General features: G+C 40.7%; 2 protein-coding genes across 3 annotated transcripts in view; one reads left to right on the top strand and one right to left on the bottom strand.

Moving 5' to 3' along the window:
• The window catches only part of LOC115141184 (natural resistance-associated macrophage protein 2-like), a 39,137-nt gene extending 27,983 nt beyond the window's left edge, over nucleotides 1-11,154 (top strand). For both annotated transcript variants that reach the window (XM_029679905.2, XM_065002208.1), the window contains one exon: nucleotides 7,468-11,154. In XM_029679905.2, the coding sequence (XP_029535765.1) occupies nucleotides 7,468-7,539 (72 nt within the window). In that variant the 3' untranslated portion in view covers nucleotides 7,540-11,154. The remainder of the gene's footprint in view (nucleotides 1-7,467) is intronic.
• LOC115141178 (HIG1 domain family member 1A, mitochondrial-like) lies at nucleotides 10,936-13,966 on the bottom strand. The gene is made up of 4 exons (XM_029679894.2): nucleotides 13,841-13,966; nucleotides 13,223-13,318; nucleotides 12,545-12,679; nucleotides 10,936-12,384 (listed from the first exon to the last, which is right to left on the bottom strand). The coding sequence occupies exons 2-4, from the start codon at nucleotides 13,311-13,313 to the stop codon at nucleotides 12,320-12,322; spliced, it is 291 nt and encodes a 96-aa protein (XP_029535754.1). The 5' UTR covers nucleotides 13,314-13,318; nucleotides 13,841-13,966; the 3' UTR covers nucleotides 10,936-12,319.
• Between the last annotated feature and the right edge of the window lie 542 nt (nucleotides 13,967-14,508).

Genomic DNA, 14,508 nt, shown 5'->3' with positions numbered 1-14,508 from the left:
GTTAGTGAGGGGGATATGACTCCAGCTTCAGTGATTAAAAAAAAATATATATATTTTTTTGCAATTCGTTCCAGTCATTGGCCGCAGAGAACTGGAAGGAAAGGCGGCCAAAGGGGGAATTGGCTTTCGGGGTGACCAGCGAAATATATCTGCTGGAGCGCGTGCTACGGGTGGGTACTGCTATGGTGACCAGTGAGCTGAGATAAGGCAGGGCTTTACTTAGCAAAGACTTATAGATGACCTGAAACCAGTGGGTTTGGTGACTAATATGAAGCAAGGGCCAGCCAACAAAAGCAAACAGGTCGCAGTGGTGGATAGTATATGGGGCTTTGGTGATGAAACGGATTGCACTGTGATAGACTGCATCCAATTTTCTGAGTAGAGTGTTGGAGGCTATTTTGTAAATGACATCGCCGAAGTCAAGGATCGATAGGATAGTCAGTTTTACGAGGCTATGTTCGGCAGCATGAGTGAAGGATGCTTTGTTGCGAAAATAGGAAGCAGATTTCTAGATTTAATTGTGGATTGGAGATGCTTAATGTGAGTCTGGAAGGAGAGTTTACAGTCTAACCAGACACCAAGGTATTTGTAGGTGTCCACACATTCTAGGTCCGAACCGTCCAGAGTAGTGATGCTAGGCGGGCAGGCAGGTGCGGGCAGCGATTGAAGAGCATGCATTTAGTTTTACTTGCATTTAAGAGCAGTTGGAGGCCACGGCAGGAGAGTTGTATGGCATTGAAGCTCATCTGGAGGTTAGTTAACAGTGTCCAAAGAAGGGCCAGAAGTATACAGAATGGTGTCGTCTGCGTAGAGGTGGATCAGAGAATCACCATCCGCAAAGCGACATCATTGATTTATACAGATGTCTATTGATGTATATATTATGTCTCGTCATTCAGCCATGGCTCGGTGAAACAAGATATTACAGTTCTTAATGTCCCGTTGGTAGGATAAAGGTAGGTCATTTTATTTTCCAATGATTGCATGTTAGCAAGTAGGACAGATGGCATTGAGAGTTTACTCGCTCACCCACGGATTCTCAGAAGGACTCGTTAAAGGGGCGGCAGGGTAGCCTAGTGGTTAGAGCGTTGGACTAGTTCGAATCCCCGAGCTGACAAGGTACAAATCTGTCGTTCTGCCCCTGAACAGGCAGTTAACCCACTGTTCCTAGGCCGTCATTGAAAATAAGAATTTGTTCTTAACGGACTTGCCTGGTTAAATAAAGGTAAAAATAAAAAAAGGAAACAGCTTCTTGCAGTTCGTGGTGAGTAATTGCTGTTTTGATGTCCAGAAGTTATTTTCGGTCATAAGAGACGGTAGCAGCAACATTTTTTGTTCATAATATGTTTTAAAAAATAGTTTACTAACAAAATAGCACAATTTGGTTAGGAGCATGTAAAATGTCAGCCAACATCTTCGGTGCCATCTTAAATACCTGCTTTTCAACAAAAAATGATTTCTCAAGCAAGAATTGTGCTAGGACTGTTTGGGAGTGATCTGGTGCGGGGCAACCTGAAAACTAGCTGTTAACTAGTGATTTGGAACTTTTTTCTTTTTATTAGGGGGTGGATAAGCTTTAATATTGTGGATAGATTGTTGCTTCCATCAGTAATGGTCTTTGGTAATAATTTCCAATCCCCCATATATTTTTAGGGTCACTTAGAAATGTCCTTGTTTTTGAAAGAAAAGCACTTTTTTATTTTGTCCATTTTAAAATAACATCAAATTGATCAGAAATACAGTGTAGACATTTGTTAATGTTGTAAATTACTATTGAAGATGGAAACGGCTGATTTAAATAAAATAAAAATGGATTAATGGATTATCTACGTAGGCGTACAGAAGCCCATTATCAGCAACAATCACTCCTGTGTTTCAATGGCACGTTGTGTAAGCTAATCCAAGTTTCTAATTTTAAAAGGCAAATTGATCATTAGAACACCCTTTTGCAATTATGTTTGCACAGCTGAAAACAGTTTTACTGATTTAAAGAAGTAATAAAACTGGTCGTCTTAGACTAGTTGAGTATCTGGAGCATCAGCATTTGTGGGTTCGATTACAGGCTCAAAATGGCCAGAAACAAATAACTTTCTTCTGAAACTCGTCAGTCTATTCTTGTTCTGAGAAATGAAGGCTATTCAATGTGAGAAACTGAAGATCTCGTACAACGCTGTGTACTACTCCCTTCACAGAACAGTGCAAACTGGCTCTAAACAGAATAAGAGTGGGAGGCCCCGGTGCACAACTGAGCAAGAGGACAGGTACATTAATGTCTAGTTTGAGAAACAGACTCTTCACAAGTCCTCAACTGGCTGCTTTATTAAATAGTACCCGCAAAACACCAGTCTCAACGTCAACAGTGAAGAGGCGACTCCGGGATTCTGGCCTCTGTCCAGTGTCTGTTCTTTTGCTCATCTTGATATTTTTTTTTGGGGGGGGGGCAGTCTGAGAGATGGCTTTTTCTTAGCTAATCTTCTAGGCAGAGTTGCAAACACAACATGCCATTGGAACACAGTAGTGATGGTTGCTGATAATGGGCCTAGGTAGATATTCCATCAAAAATGTGCAGTTTCCAGCTACAATAGTCCTTTACAACATTAACAATGTCTACACTATTTCTGATCAATTTGATGTTATTTTAATGGACAAAATATTTGCTTTTCTTTCAAAAACAATAATTTCTAAGTGACCCCAAACTTTTGAATGGTAGTGTGTGTGTGTGTGTGTGTGTGTGTGTAGATATATGTATGTGTGTATATATATATATATATATATATATATATATATATACACACACACACACACACACACACACATCTACAGTGGGGCAAAAAAGTATTGTCAGCCACCAATTGTGCAAGTTCTCCCACTTAAAAAGATGAGGCCTGTCATTTTCATCATAGATAAAATCATAGATAATCATTTGCTCATAGATCACATTGTAGGATTTTTAATGAATTTATTTGCAAATTATGGTGGAAAATAAATATTTAGTCAATAACAAAAGTTTCTCAATACTTTGTTGGCAATGACAGAGGTCAAATGTTTTCTGTAAGTCTTCACAAGGTTTTCACACACTGTTGCTGGTATTTTGGCCCATTCCTCCATGCAGATCTCCTCTAGAGCAGTGATGTTTTGGGGCTGTTGTTGGGCAACACGGACTTTCAACTCCCTCCAAAGATTTTCTATGGGGTTGAGATCTGGAGACTGGCTAGGCCACTCCAGGACCTTGAAATGCTTCTTACGAAGCCACTCCTTCGTTGCCCGGGCGGTGTGTTTGGGATCATTGTCATGCTGAAAGACCCAGCCACGTTTCATCTTCAATGCCCTTGCTGATGGAAGGAGGTTTTCACTCAAAAACTCACGATACATGGCCCCATCCATTCTTTCCTTTACACGGATCAGTCGTCCTGGTCCCTTTGCAGAAAAACAGCCCCAAAGCATGATTTGTCCACCCCCATGCTTCACAGTAGGTATGGTGTTCTTTGGATGCAACTCAGCATTCTTTGTCCTCCAAACACGACGAGTTGAGTTTTTACCAAAAAGTTCTATTTTAGTTTCATCTGACCATATGACATTCTCCCAATCTTCTTCTGGATCATCCAAATGCTCTCTAGCAAACTTCAGACGGGCCTGGACATGTACTGGCTTAAGCAGGGGGACACGTCTGGCACTGCAGGATTTGAGTCCCTGGCGACGTAGTGTGTTACTGATGGTAGGCTTTTTTTTACTTTGGTCCCAGCTCTCTGCAGGTCATTCACTAGGTCCCCCCGTGTGGTTCTGGGATTTTTGCTCACCGTTCTTGTGATCATTTTGACCCCACGGGGTGAGATCTTGCGTGGAGCCCCAGATCGAGGGAGATTATCAGTGGTCTTGTATGTCTTCCATTTCCTAATAATTGCTCCCACAGTTGATTTCTTCAAACCAAGCTGCTTACCTATTGCAGATTCAGTCTTCCCAGCCTGGTGCAGGTCTACAATTTGTTTCTGGTGTCCTTTGACTGCTCTTTGGTCTTGGCCATAGTGGAGTTTGGAGTGTGACTGTTTGAGGTTGTGGACAGGTGTCTTTTATACTGATAACAAGTTCAAACAGGTGCCGTTAATACAGGTAACGAGTGGGAGGACAGAGGCGCCTCTTTAAAAAGTTACAGGTCTGTGAGAGCCAGAAATCTTGCTTGTTTGTAGGTGACCAAATACTTATTTTCCACCATAATTTGCAAATAAATTCATAAAAAATCCTACAATGTGATTTTATGGATATTTTTTTTTCTCATTTTGTCTGTCGTAGTTGAAGTGTACCTATGATGAAAATTACAGGACACGTCTTTTTAAGTGGGAGAACTTGCACAATTGGTGGCTGACTAAATACTTTTTTGCCCCACTGTATATGTTTGTAAACCTACCATTAAAAAGTAACATGATGATTGTCTATATAGCTGCACCATGATATTTGCATTGCTACTAAGTAAACCTACAATTGGTACCCACTATTCGACCTGCTAAAACCCCTCATCCCGCGTTGGGTTGTCATCCTAATGACCGGCAGACCCCCCGATCCCCCGGATCCCAGAGAGATCCCGGAGAGACCGGGACCCATCCTTCGAAAAGAGCACACAGTGCCACCCACAGAACAGAAGCAGTTCAACCGCCAAAAGCATTTCCATCGCCCTCACCTCGCTTTGTATTATGTATAGCTACTAAACAGGATTTTAAAATATTTATCTTAATTTCCATAATGAGCTATTCATATTTGTAGTAATGTATGCAGATTATGCAAAGGATTATCTCTTACCAGTATTGCAATTACAAAAGTTACACTTTGGCAAGCAATTATTATTTTAGCAAAGAATTATTGTGATTCATCCTATATTGTCCCTAACATCTTTTACTCCCTCGCAACAGTTGTGGGATAGACACGTGCACACACACAAACACTCATACACACTTAACCCCTTTCCCCCACAAACAACCATAGACTCAGATGCTCAACAGTTGCACCATCCCAGAGCCCAACTCAAGAAAGGTCTTGATTTGCCTCCCGGGTGGCGCAGTGGTCTAGGGCACTGCATCGCAGCGCTAGCTGTGCCACCAGAGACTCTGGGTTCGCGCCTAGGCTCTGTCACAGCCGGCCACGACCGGGAGGTCCGTGGGGCGACGCACAATTGGCCTAGCGTCGTCCGGGTTAGGGAGGGTTTGGCCTGTAGGGATATCCTTGTCTCATCGCGCACCAGTGACTCCTGTGGCGGGCCGGGCGCAGTACACGCTAACCAAGGTAGCCAGGTGCACGGTGTTTCCTCCGACACATTGGTGCGGCTGGCTTCCGGGTTGGAGGCGCGCTGTGTTAAGAAGCAGTGCGGCTTGGTTGGGTTGTGTTTCGGAGGACGCATGACTTTCGACGTTCGTCTCTCCCGAGCCCGTAAGGGAGTTGTAGCGATGAGACAAGATAGTAATTGGATACCACGGAATTGGGGAGAAAAGTGGGTAAAAAAAAAAAAAAGGTCTTGATTTACAAATGCATATACAGTTGCAACTGTATGAGAAAGCCCTCAAAACTGAGCAAAAATCGACAAAATTGGGAGATTTGATTAACCATTGTCACGTCCTAGGTGATGGAGATCAGATATACCCCCTTCCCCTGAAACAGTCCGACCTTTGATTTTGTGCCACCAGCGCCGAAAGCCGAAACTCCCACCCATGCAAACCTACTTAGAAGGTTCTGTATTGATGAAACCGTGTACAAAACATTAGGAACACCTGCTCTTTCCATGACATCGACTATCCAGGTGAAAGCTAGGATCCCTTATTGATGTGACCTGTTATATCCACTTCAGTCAGTGTTGATGAAGGGGAGGAGACCAGTTAAAGGATTTTTAATCTTGAGACAATTGAGACTTGGATTGTATGTGTCATTCAGAGGGTGAATGGGAAACAAAAGATAAAATGTGCCTTTGAACGGGGTATGGTAGTAGGTGCCAGGCGCACTGGTTTGAGTGTGTCAAGAACTGCAATGCTGCTGGGTTTTTCCCATTGTTAGTGGAATTTCTAAATTCCTATATGTTTTATAGCCAAAATCATATTAGCACTCGCTCTAGGTCATTAATGAGGTGTAAGTTCATTAATTATGCATGAAGTAGATCGAGACCAGTCTTAAAAGCCAGGTAAACAGCGTTTAATTCCAGAGAGTACTGCCACATACACATATTTCCACAGGTTATAAACTGAAAATGACATCATCAGTTTCTCACACTCTCAGATTCCCACAATAGCCCAGTGTTTTCAGGTCCGGAGATGTTTTCTACTCCCCTCATAAACCAGACATTCCAATCTGTCTAAAAGATATCTTCTCCTCCACAAATGGTACATCAAGGACCATTCTTATCTGTCAGAAAAGATACATCACCCCTCTCCCTTAAACCGCCCGAGAGGTACAGACAATTAATTAGTTTTGCTTACATTTTCAGTAACAGCTTAACCAAGAGCCCATACATAATAGTATTAGAATAAATTGTCCTAATTTAAATGTATACATTATTAATCATTTCAACTATAATTTCCTCCAACACCCGTTCAACAGTTTCTCGTGTGTATCAAGAATGGTCCACCACCCAAAAGACATCAAGCCAGCTTGAAGCATTGGAGTCAACATGGGCCAGCATCCCTGCGGAACGCTTTCGACACCTTGTAGAGTCCATGCCCTGATTAATTGAGGCTGTTCTGAGGGATAAAGGGGGTGCAACTTTATATTAGGAAGGTGTTCCTTATGTTTTGTACACTTTATCAATTTATCAAATTCTTAAATGCCTTATGAGCCTAGTTCAACAGGTATACCCCATCAGAACCAAAAATATAAGCTTGTTTTAACCCAAATACAGACATTGGAGTAAGTTTTCTACGCCCGTTTCTGTTCACTTACAGTGCATTTGGAAAGTATTCAGACCACTTCCCTTTTTCAACATTTTGTTACGTTAATGCCTTATTCTAAAATGTATTAAATAAATGTTTTTCCTCATCAATCTACACACAATAGTGGTCTGTAGCAACCCCTACATAATAAAAGTCCTGATCCCATACTCCCGCAGCTACGCATTGCACTGGGCTGACCACATTTTATGCTCCTGAACTTGTACTGTAATTTCACAATAATGAATACATACCACCAGGTCCAATGAGCAAAAAGTGTTGTGTTGGTAAAAACATACTATGTTTTTGGTTGGTGTCAGTGTCTCAAAATTTGAGACTATAGATGCCAATCACAATCCCAGTCGCAAAACTTGATAAAGTGCTTTGCTGCTTACAGTTCGTAGCCTATACATAGTCAAAACACAACCGCTTAAGTATGCCAGTAATGATTATTGAGTTGATGAACGGGACGTCCCACCAATCGAGTGCTTCTGACTTTGAGTAATAAGATAATCAAACTCAGATTACATGAGATGAACCATCTCTCACCCTCCTCTCTTCTCAACAGATGAGGCTGACGGCCCACACAGACGTTTACCTGTTGAATGACATGGACGGCAACACGATGGTGGAGAGATAAGGAGGCCATGTTGGAGGGGTGGATATTAGCAGTGGTAAAGTCAGTAGCTAGACAGGGGTGACCTAACATGGTGGAGGCATGGGACCACAGGCTCAGCCAGTACAGTGCTCCTCCTCCTTTGCCTTAGTGCCAACGAGACCTTTGTAAGTGCCCTTCGTCATCATCTATCCCTTACAAGATGCCTTGAACCCCTCACTTGACATTCCACTAACTATGATTGGCATCTTAAAGTTAGTACCAATGAGCTGTTGGTTTTTATCATGTTGAGCATGCTTTTAAAATTCTGCAAGTACGCCGGCCTTTTCTCAGGTCAGCATTTCCATATGACTTTGAAACGCTGTTATAATTTTAGATGGGAAATACACAGTATGTATTACACAGTTTGTTTGTTTGTCCTCCAATTAATAAGCATGTACAGTAGCAGTCAAAAGTTTGGACACCTACTCATTCCAGGGTTTTTATTTATTTTGACTATTTTCTATATTGTAGAATAATAGAGGACATCAAAACTATGAAATAACACATATGGAATTATGCAGTAACCAAAAACATATCTAAATTTGTTATATTTTAGATTATTCAAAGTAGCCACCCTTTGCCTTGATGACAGCTTTGCACGCTCTTGGCATTCTCTCAACCAGCTTCATGAGGTAGTCACCTGGAATGCATTTCAATTAACAGGTGTGCCTTGTTAAAAGTTCATTAGTGAAATTTCTTTCCTTCTTAATGCGTTTGAGCCAATCAGTTGTGTTGTGACACGGTAGGGGTGGTGTACAGCAGATAGCCCCATTTGGTAAAAGACCAAGTCCATATTATGGCAAGAACAGCTCAAATAAGCAAAAAAAAAACGACAGTCCATCATTACTTTAAGACATGAAGGTCCGTCAATCTGGAAAATGTCAAGAACTTTGAAAGTTCCTTCAAGTGCAGTCGCAAAAACCATCAAGCGCAATGATGAAACTGGCTCTCATGAGGACCGTCACACAAAAGGAAGACGCAAAGTTACCTCTGCTGCAGAGGATAAGTTCATTTGAGTTACCAGCCTCAGAAATTGCATCCCAAATAAATGCTTCAGTGTTCAAGTAACACACATCAACATCAACTGTTCAGAGGAAACTGCGTGAATCAGGCCTTTATGGTCAAATTGATGCAAAGACACCACTACAAAAGGACACCAATAAGAAGAAACTTGCTTGGACCAAGAAACACGCGCAATGGCCATTAGACCTGTGGAAATCTGTCCTATGGTCTGATGAGTCCAAATTTGTGTTGTTTTCTTTTCAACCGCCATGTCTTTGTGAGACACAGATTAGGTGAACGGATTATCTCTGCATGTGTGGTTCCCACTGTGAAGCATGGAGGATGAGGTGTGATGGTGTGAGGGCGCTTTGCTGGTGACACTATCAGTGATTTATTTAGAATTCAAGGCACACTTAACCAGCGATACACCACCCCATCTGGTTTGCGCGTAGTGGGACTATCATTTATTTTTCAACAGGACAATGACCCAACACACCTCCAGGCCGTGTATGGGCTATTTGACCAAGAAGGAGAGTGATGGAGTGCTGCATCAGGTGACCTGGCCTCCACAATCACCTGACCTCAACCCAATTGAGATGGTTTGAGAAGAGTTGGACCATAGAGTGAAGGATAAGCAGCCAAAAAGTGCTCAGCATATGTGGGAACTCCTTCAAGACTGTTGAAAAAGCATTCCAGGTGAAGCTGGTTGAGAGAATGCCAAGAATGTGCAAAGCTGTCAAGGCAAAGGGTGGCTACTTTGATGAATCTCAAATATAACATATTTTGATTTAACACTTTTTTGGTTACTACATGATTCCATGTGTTATTTCATAGTTTTGATGTCTAAACTATTATTCTACAATGTAGAAAATAGTACAAATGAAATAAAATTCATAAATGAAATAAAATATATAAAAAAATAAGTAGGTGTCAACTTTAGACTGGTACTATATGTTGTAGATAAAAAAAATTATGAGAACAAATAACTTCACTTTGGTAAGAATTGAGAAGATGTAGAATACTTAAAGGGCCAAGTTGCTACATAAATTGTTTTGCATATAAATTAATATACACTGAGTGTACAAAACATTAGGAACACCTGCTCTCTCCTTGTGGAGTCCATGCCCCAACGAATTGATGCTGTTCTGAAGGAAAAGGGGGGTGCAACTCAATATTAGGAAGGTGTTCCTAATGTTTTGTGCACTGTGTATATCTATTGATTCTTGAGGAATATTGTTTCTTAAAAATGCCTCATGAGTTTAATTCAACTGCTATACCCCATCAGAACCAAAAATATAAGCTTGTTTTACTGCAATGTCTGGAAACATTGTAAATGTAAACAAACTCTGTATATCTTCGACACGTGCTTAAAGCTATCATTTTGATATCTTGTAAGGTCAGGGCTTGCTTTCATAGCTCTGTCTATGAATTAGCGTGGTTACATTTCTCCAGGCCCATACCTCAGCTTTTTACAAAACACAGGTGGGGTGATGTCTTTTTATTTAACTTCCTAACTTAAATTGGTCAGGCACTTGGAATATATTGGCCAACATTTTTATTTATTTTCAAAAGATATGCAATGCATATGCACCCACTGCCCTGCTTAAACTGGGACAGGGGTGCTCAAAATAAATATACATTTTATCAAATGCAATTTCACACCCAAGGCACAAATAGATATATTGGGTGTACTCATTGAAAATCTGTATAATTTGACCCTTTTACTAATTTCCTGCTATTGTGGTCAAAGCACCTCAGTAAAACTGTTGCTTTGGCTTTAAATTGAAAGGCAACAAAGCCCACGTCATGCCCAAATGATCCCATTACCTGAGGATTAGTTAAGGGAAAGGACGATGTGATACTAACCTTTGTGTAAGCCATTGTTGTTGTTGGTACAGAACTCTACCCATTGAAATTCCGTTAAAGTGTAAGTTGTCTCCAAAGCCCATAACAAATGAAAGATGTAGGCCTTTTCTGCTGCTTGGCGCTGTCTGAAGTCAGGTGTCACTGCTAAATACAGTTCCTGATGACAATATGAATCATCAAACATGACACAATAGTGATCGATGTTGTTTCCATCTACTGACATTGAGTGTAGATCATATATATAAGGTCTCTGCATGGCCACCACTTTAGTCAAGTTATTACTCTGGATTGTTTTGTCATTCTAACAGGAATCATCCACTAAGGTATATAGTTCAACTGATTTTATGTACTGTAGAAAGCCAGGTCAGTACTCGTAATTTGTCAATTGTAACAATCAAGTAGATATTGACTAGTGTATTTTTGTATATATTTTTCTAAGGAAAACCAAAGTAACAGTTTGGATGTTACAAGTTGTTGATACCATACATTTTGTATGAATAAAAGTACAAATTATGCTCAAAAAATATTTATTTCTGGTCACTTTTCAAAAATATTTATTTTTCAAAAGTACAAACTCATGAACAGTGAGGCTGGACAGAGTGACCACCTGAGCTCGATAATTTTTTTTGCCAATACTTCTCGTTAGACTAGTTAGTGTGTGGATAGTTAGTTGAAAGTACAACCTACTTCTGTACCTGTTCATGTAGAATAAAACCATTTTAAAAAACAGTTCACTCCCATGTCAAAGTAAATAAGCTACACACACACACACACAAATAACTCATGGTGAGGATCAGTGTATGGATTAACTATAGTAGTCTATGGGTTTAGTTACCTAAAAAGTGATATTTTACTAGTGGTTTACAGCAGCTGTCTAGCAGAGAGAATGATAAACAGAACACACAATGGATGTGCTGTCCAATTTCCTGACATGTATGTACTTTTTCAAAGTGATTGCTAGATTGAAATGCTACTAAACAAAAAGACAACCTCATCCAAAATATACAGAAAAATATAAAACGTAAAGTGTTGGTCCCAAGTTTGATGAGCAAAAATTAAAGATCCCAGAAATGTTCTATAAGCAAAAGCGTTCTCTCATTCTATGCACAAATGTGTTTACATCCCTGTTAGTGAGCATTTCTCGCTTGCCAAGATAATCCAGCCACCTGACAGGTGTGGCATATCAAGAAGCTGATTAAACAGCATGATCATTACACAGGTGCACCTCGTGCTGGGGACAAAAGGCCACTATATAATGTGCAGTTTTGGCACACAACACAATGCCACAGATGTCTCAAGTTTAGGGCATATGCAATTGGCGGAGGAATATCCACTAAAGCTATTGCCTGAGAAATAAATGTTCATTTCTACCATAAGCAGACTCCAATGTCGTTTTAGAGAATTTGGCAGTACTTCCAAATGGCCTCAAAACCGTAGACCATGTGTAACCACGCCAGCCCAGGATCTCCACATCTGGCTTCGTCACCTGCGGTATTGTCTGAAACAAGCCACCTGGACAGCTGATGAAACTGAGGAGTATTTATCTGTAATAAAGCCCTTTTGTGGGGAAAAACTCATTCTGATTGGCTGGGCCTGGCTCCCCAGTGGGTGCCCTCCCAGGCCCACCCATGGCTGCACCCCTGCCCAGCCATATGAAATCTATAGATTTGGGCCTCAGGAATTTATTACAATTGACTGATTTCCTTATATGAACTGTAACTCAGTAAAATCTTTGAAATTGTTGCATTTATATGTTTGTTCAGTATAAATTACTTGCCATCAATGGAATGTTACTTTGACAGATATGATCCATTCTAGGACTTCTATTTCAAAAAGTACAATGCAGGAATGGCAGGCTTGATGCGTTCTCTGGTCAAGCCAGTTGCTGATTGGCTCACTTGCCATCTTTACCCAGGTCCTTGTGGGCACTGTATTCTTTGTACATGGAGTAGATCACCCCTACAAATAGACAAAGTCATGTTAGCAGTCTATTTTATGTTAGTGTGTAAGGACAACACGGTCAGTCTTGTGTGGTACATGTTTCCCCTGTAAATTGATAGAGATATTAGCTGTTGGGCCTGTGTATCTGTTATACAGCACATATTGGATTAGGATTTACCTAATGTCATTGCGCCTACTATAAAGCCTTGAGCTCCAACACGCATGTGGATGAGGTGGACTGACATCTTTGTGTTCCCCCGTGACTTCAGCCTCCACAGACCAAAGGCTACCACTGCAGCACATCCTGCCATGCCTGTAAAACACACACATGGGAAATGTAATGATGACTGGGTGGGTGTAGTCCTACCCAGTGCTCGACTTGGACTGAAATAGGTGCCGGTACTTATTTTGGGTACCGTTTACTATTAGGTGCAGGAGCTCCACAATCATTTTGATCTGTTTTTCTAGGAGGTGCAGAACCTCAAGCTGTAGAAAATTTGAGGTGCCAGTACTCAGTTCCAGTGAGCTCCTGCCCAAGTCAAGCACTGAGCTTAGTGGAGTTGACAACCGGATGCATTTGGTTCAGGGACACAGCTAATTCAACCTAGCTTCCTTTTCAACTTAAAACCTGATGTGGGAACTCCACTACTCGGTTTGTTTTATGCCTGCTACGTTAGGTTACTGGGTGTATGATATCTAACCATCTAACCAGGGTTGGAAGAGTGGATTGCAATTTATTCCATGACTGACTTGGATTCACTCAAACATGCACTATGGAAAACCTCCACTACAATGAAGCCCCCAACATAATTCCTGCCCATGAATATTTTTTTTACAATTCTACAGCTTCACTTACCTATTGGGACAAACGGCGACTCCTTTGCTTTCCTCATAAGTTTTGATTCATTCTCATCATCAAATGATGAAAAATTGTTGTTGGAGGACATGGTAACTGGGAGCAAAGAGGGGCAGAATCTGTCATACGGACTTGCAAAAGTAATGTATATAGTTTTTCCTTCAAGTCCATTAAAATGCAATAATTTAATCATAATTTATATTCCATATACATTGCTTATAACACATGTCCTTACACAACATACTAGCTACGTGACACATAGCAGGAAAACGCCTTGAATTTATCTGTTCTAGTCTACTAATCAACTACAGTACAGACTCACTACTAGACCGATGGGCCCCCAGTTCGAGCTTCTGCCCGGTGACTCGCATGTTAAACTAACAGATGATGTTCGACAATCATTAGACACCGCTTTGTTTTCATAACAAGTTATTTGTCGTCGTGACCTTAGATTGTCACCTAAAGTTATTAATAGCTACTAGCTAACATCCCTTCAAAGGACAGAATCAGGGTTTATCTGTCAATAAAGTATGGTTCAGCATTCACAACATCATCTCTAAGTATTGACATTACAAAGCCCTTCGAGTGAGCTTTAACGTTAGTAGGTTAATAACTTACATTCGTGCTCTGTCGAACGATCCGGTTAAATGCTGAAGACGCTCTCTTCGGCTACCTGTTGCTGTCTATTCCAACCTTCGAAGTCAAATCAATTTATCATATCCCGTAATACGCAATATTGCTATATTCTTCTTCGGTGAGGTTTACAGGCAATTGGCATCCAATAAATGTTGCATTACCGCCACCTACCCAGACTGGAGTATAACTCCCTTATACTTCGCTTGAAAAAGTAAATAAATAAAACAAATACCCTACCATCTAACACACACTCACACACATTTTTTTAATAATAATATATATACACAATACTCCAGGATTTAAATCTATTTAGTCCTACTTCAGGCCAACAGCTTGAAAGGATGGGACTCAACTACTTAACACACCCTGTAACTCTGACGTTAAGTCTCGCACATCCAAGTACCTTTCTGCAGCTACCACCACAACCTCTATTTTCTGCTATTTTACATTCCATCCCTGCAGTACAGTTGATAACCATTGCTATAAATGCCAAAAATCCAATCTTACTAAAACATATATGGGTGATTATGCAACTACGGGCACTTCCATGTCCTCGGATCAATTTTGGGGATTTTATACAAAATAAAACAAATGCAAAAATGTGTATGTTATGTTCACACTGGAATCACCCCATACTTAAAAAAAACCTC

Source organism: Oncorhynchus nerka, linkage group LG2 (assembly GCF_034236695.1).
Source record: "Oncorhynchus nerka isolate Pitt River linkage group LG2, Oner_Uvic_2.0, whole genome shotgun sequence".
NCBI classification, from domain to species: domain Eukaryota; kingdom Metazoa; phylum Chordata; class Actinopteri; order Salmoniformes; family Salmonidae; genus Oncorhynchus; species Oncorhynchus nerka.
The sequence above is the reverse complement of the archived record's forward strand: the minus strand, read 5'-3'. Positions and strand labels throughout refer to the sequence as shown.

Bases quoted from the DNA above. Each gene is read 5' to 3' on its own strand.
- LOC115141178 (XM_029679894.2), bottom strand. From the start codon at position 13,313: ATGTCCTCCAACAACAATTTTTCATCATTTGATGATGAGAATGAATCA. The intron at 12,680-13,222 runs GTAAGTGAAGCT...TGTGTTTTACAG, and splicing joins GTCGCCGTTTGTCCCAATAG to GCATGGCAGGATGTGCTGCA. The intron at 12,385-12,544 runs GTAAATCCTAAT...GTCTATTTGTAG, and splicing joins AGTAGGCGCAATGACATTAG to GGGTGATCTACTCCATGTAC.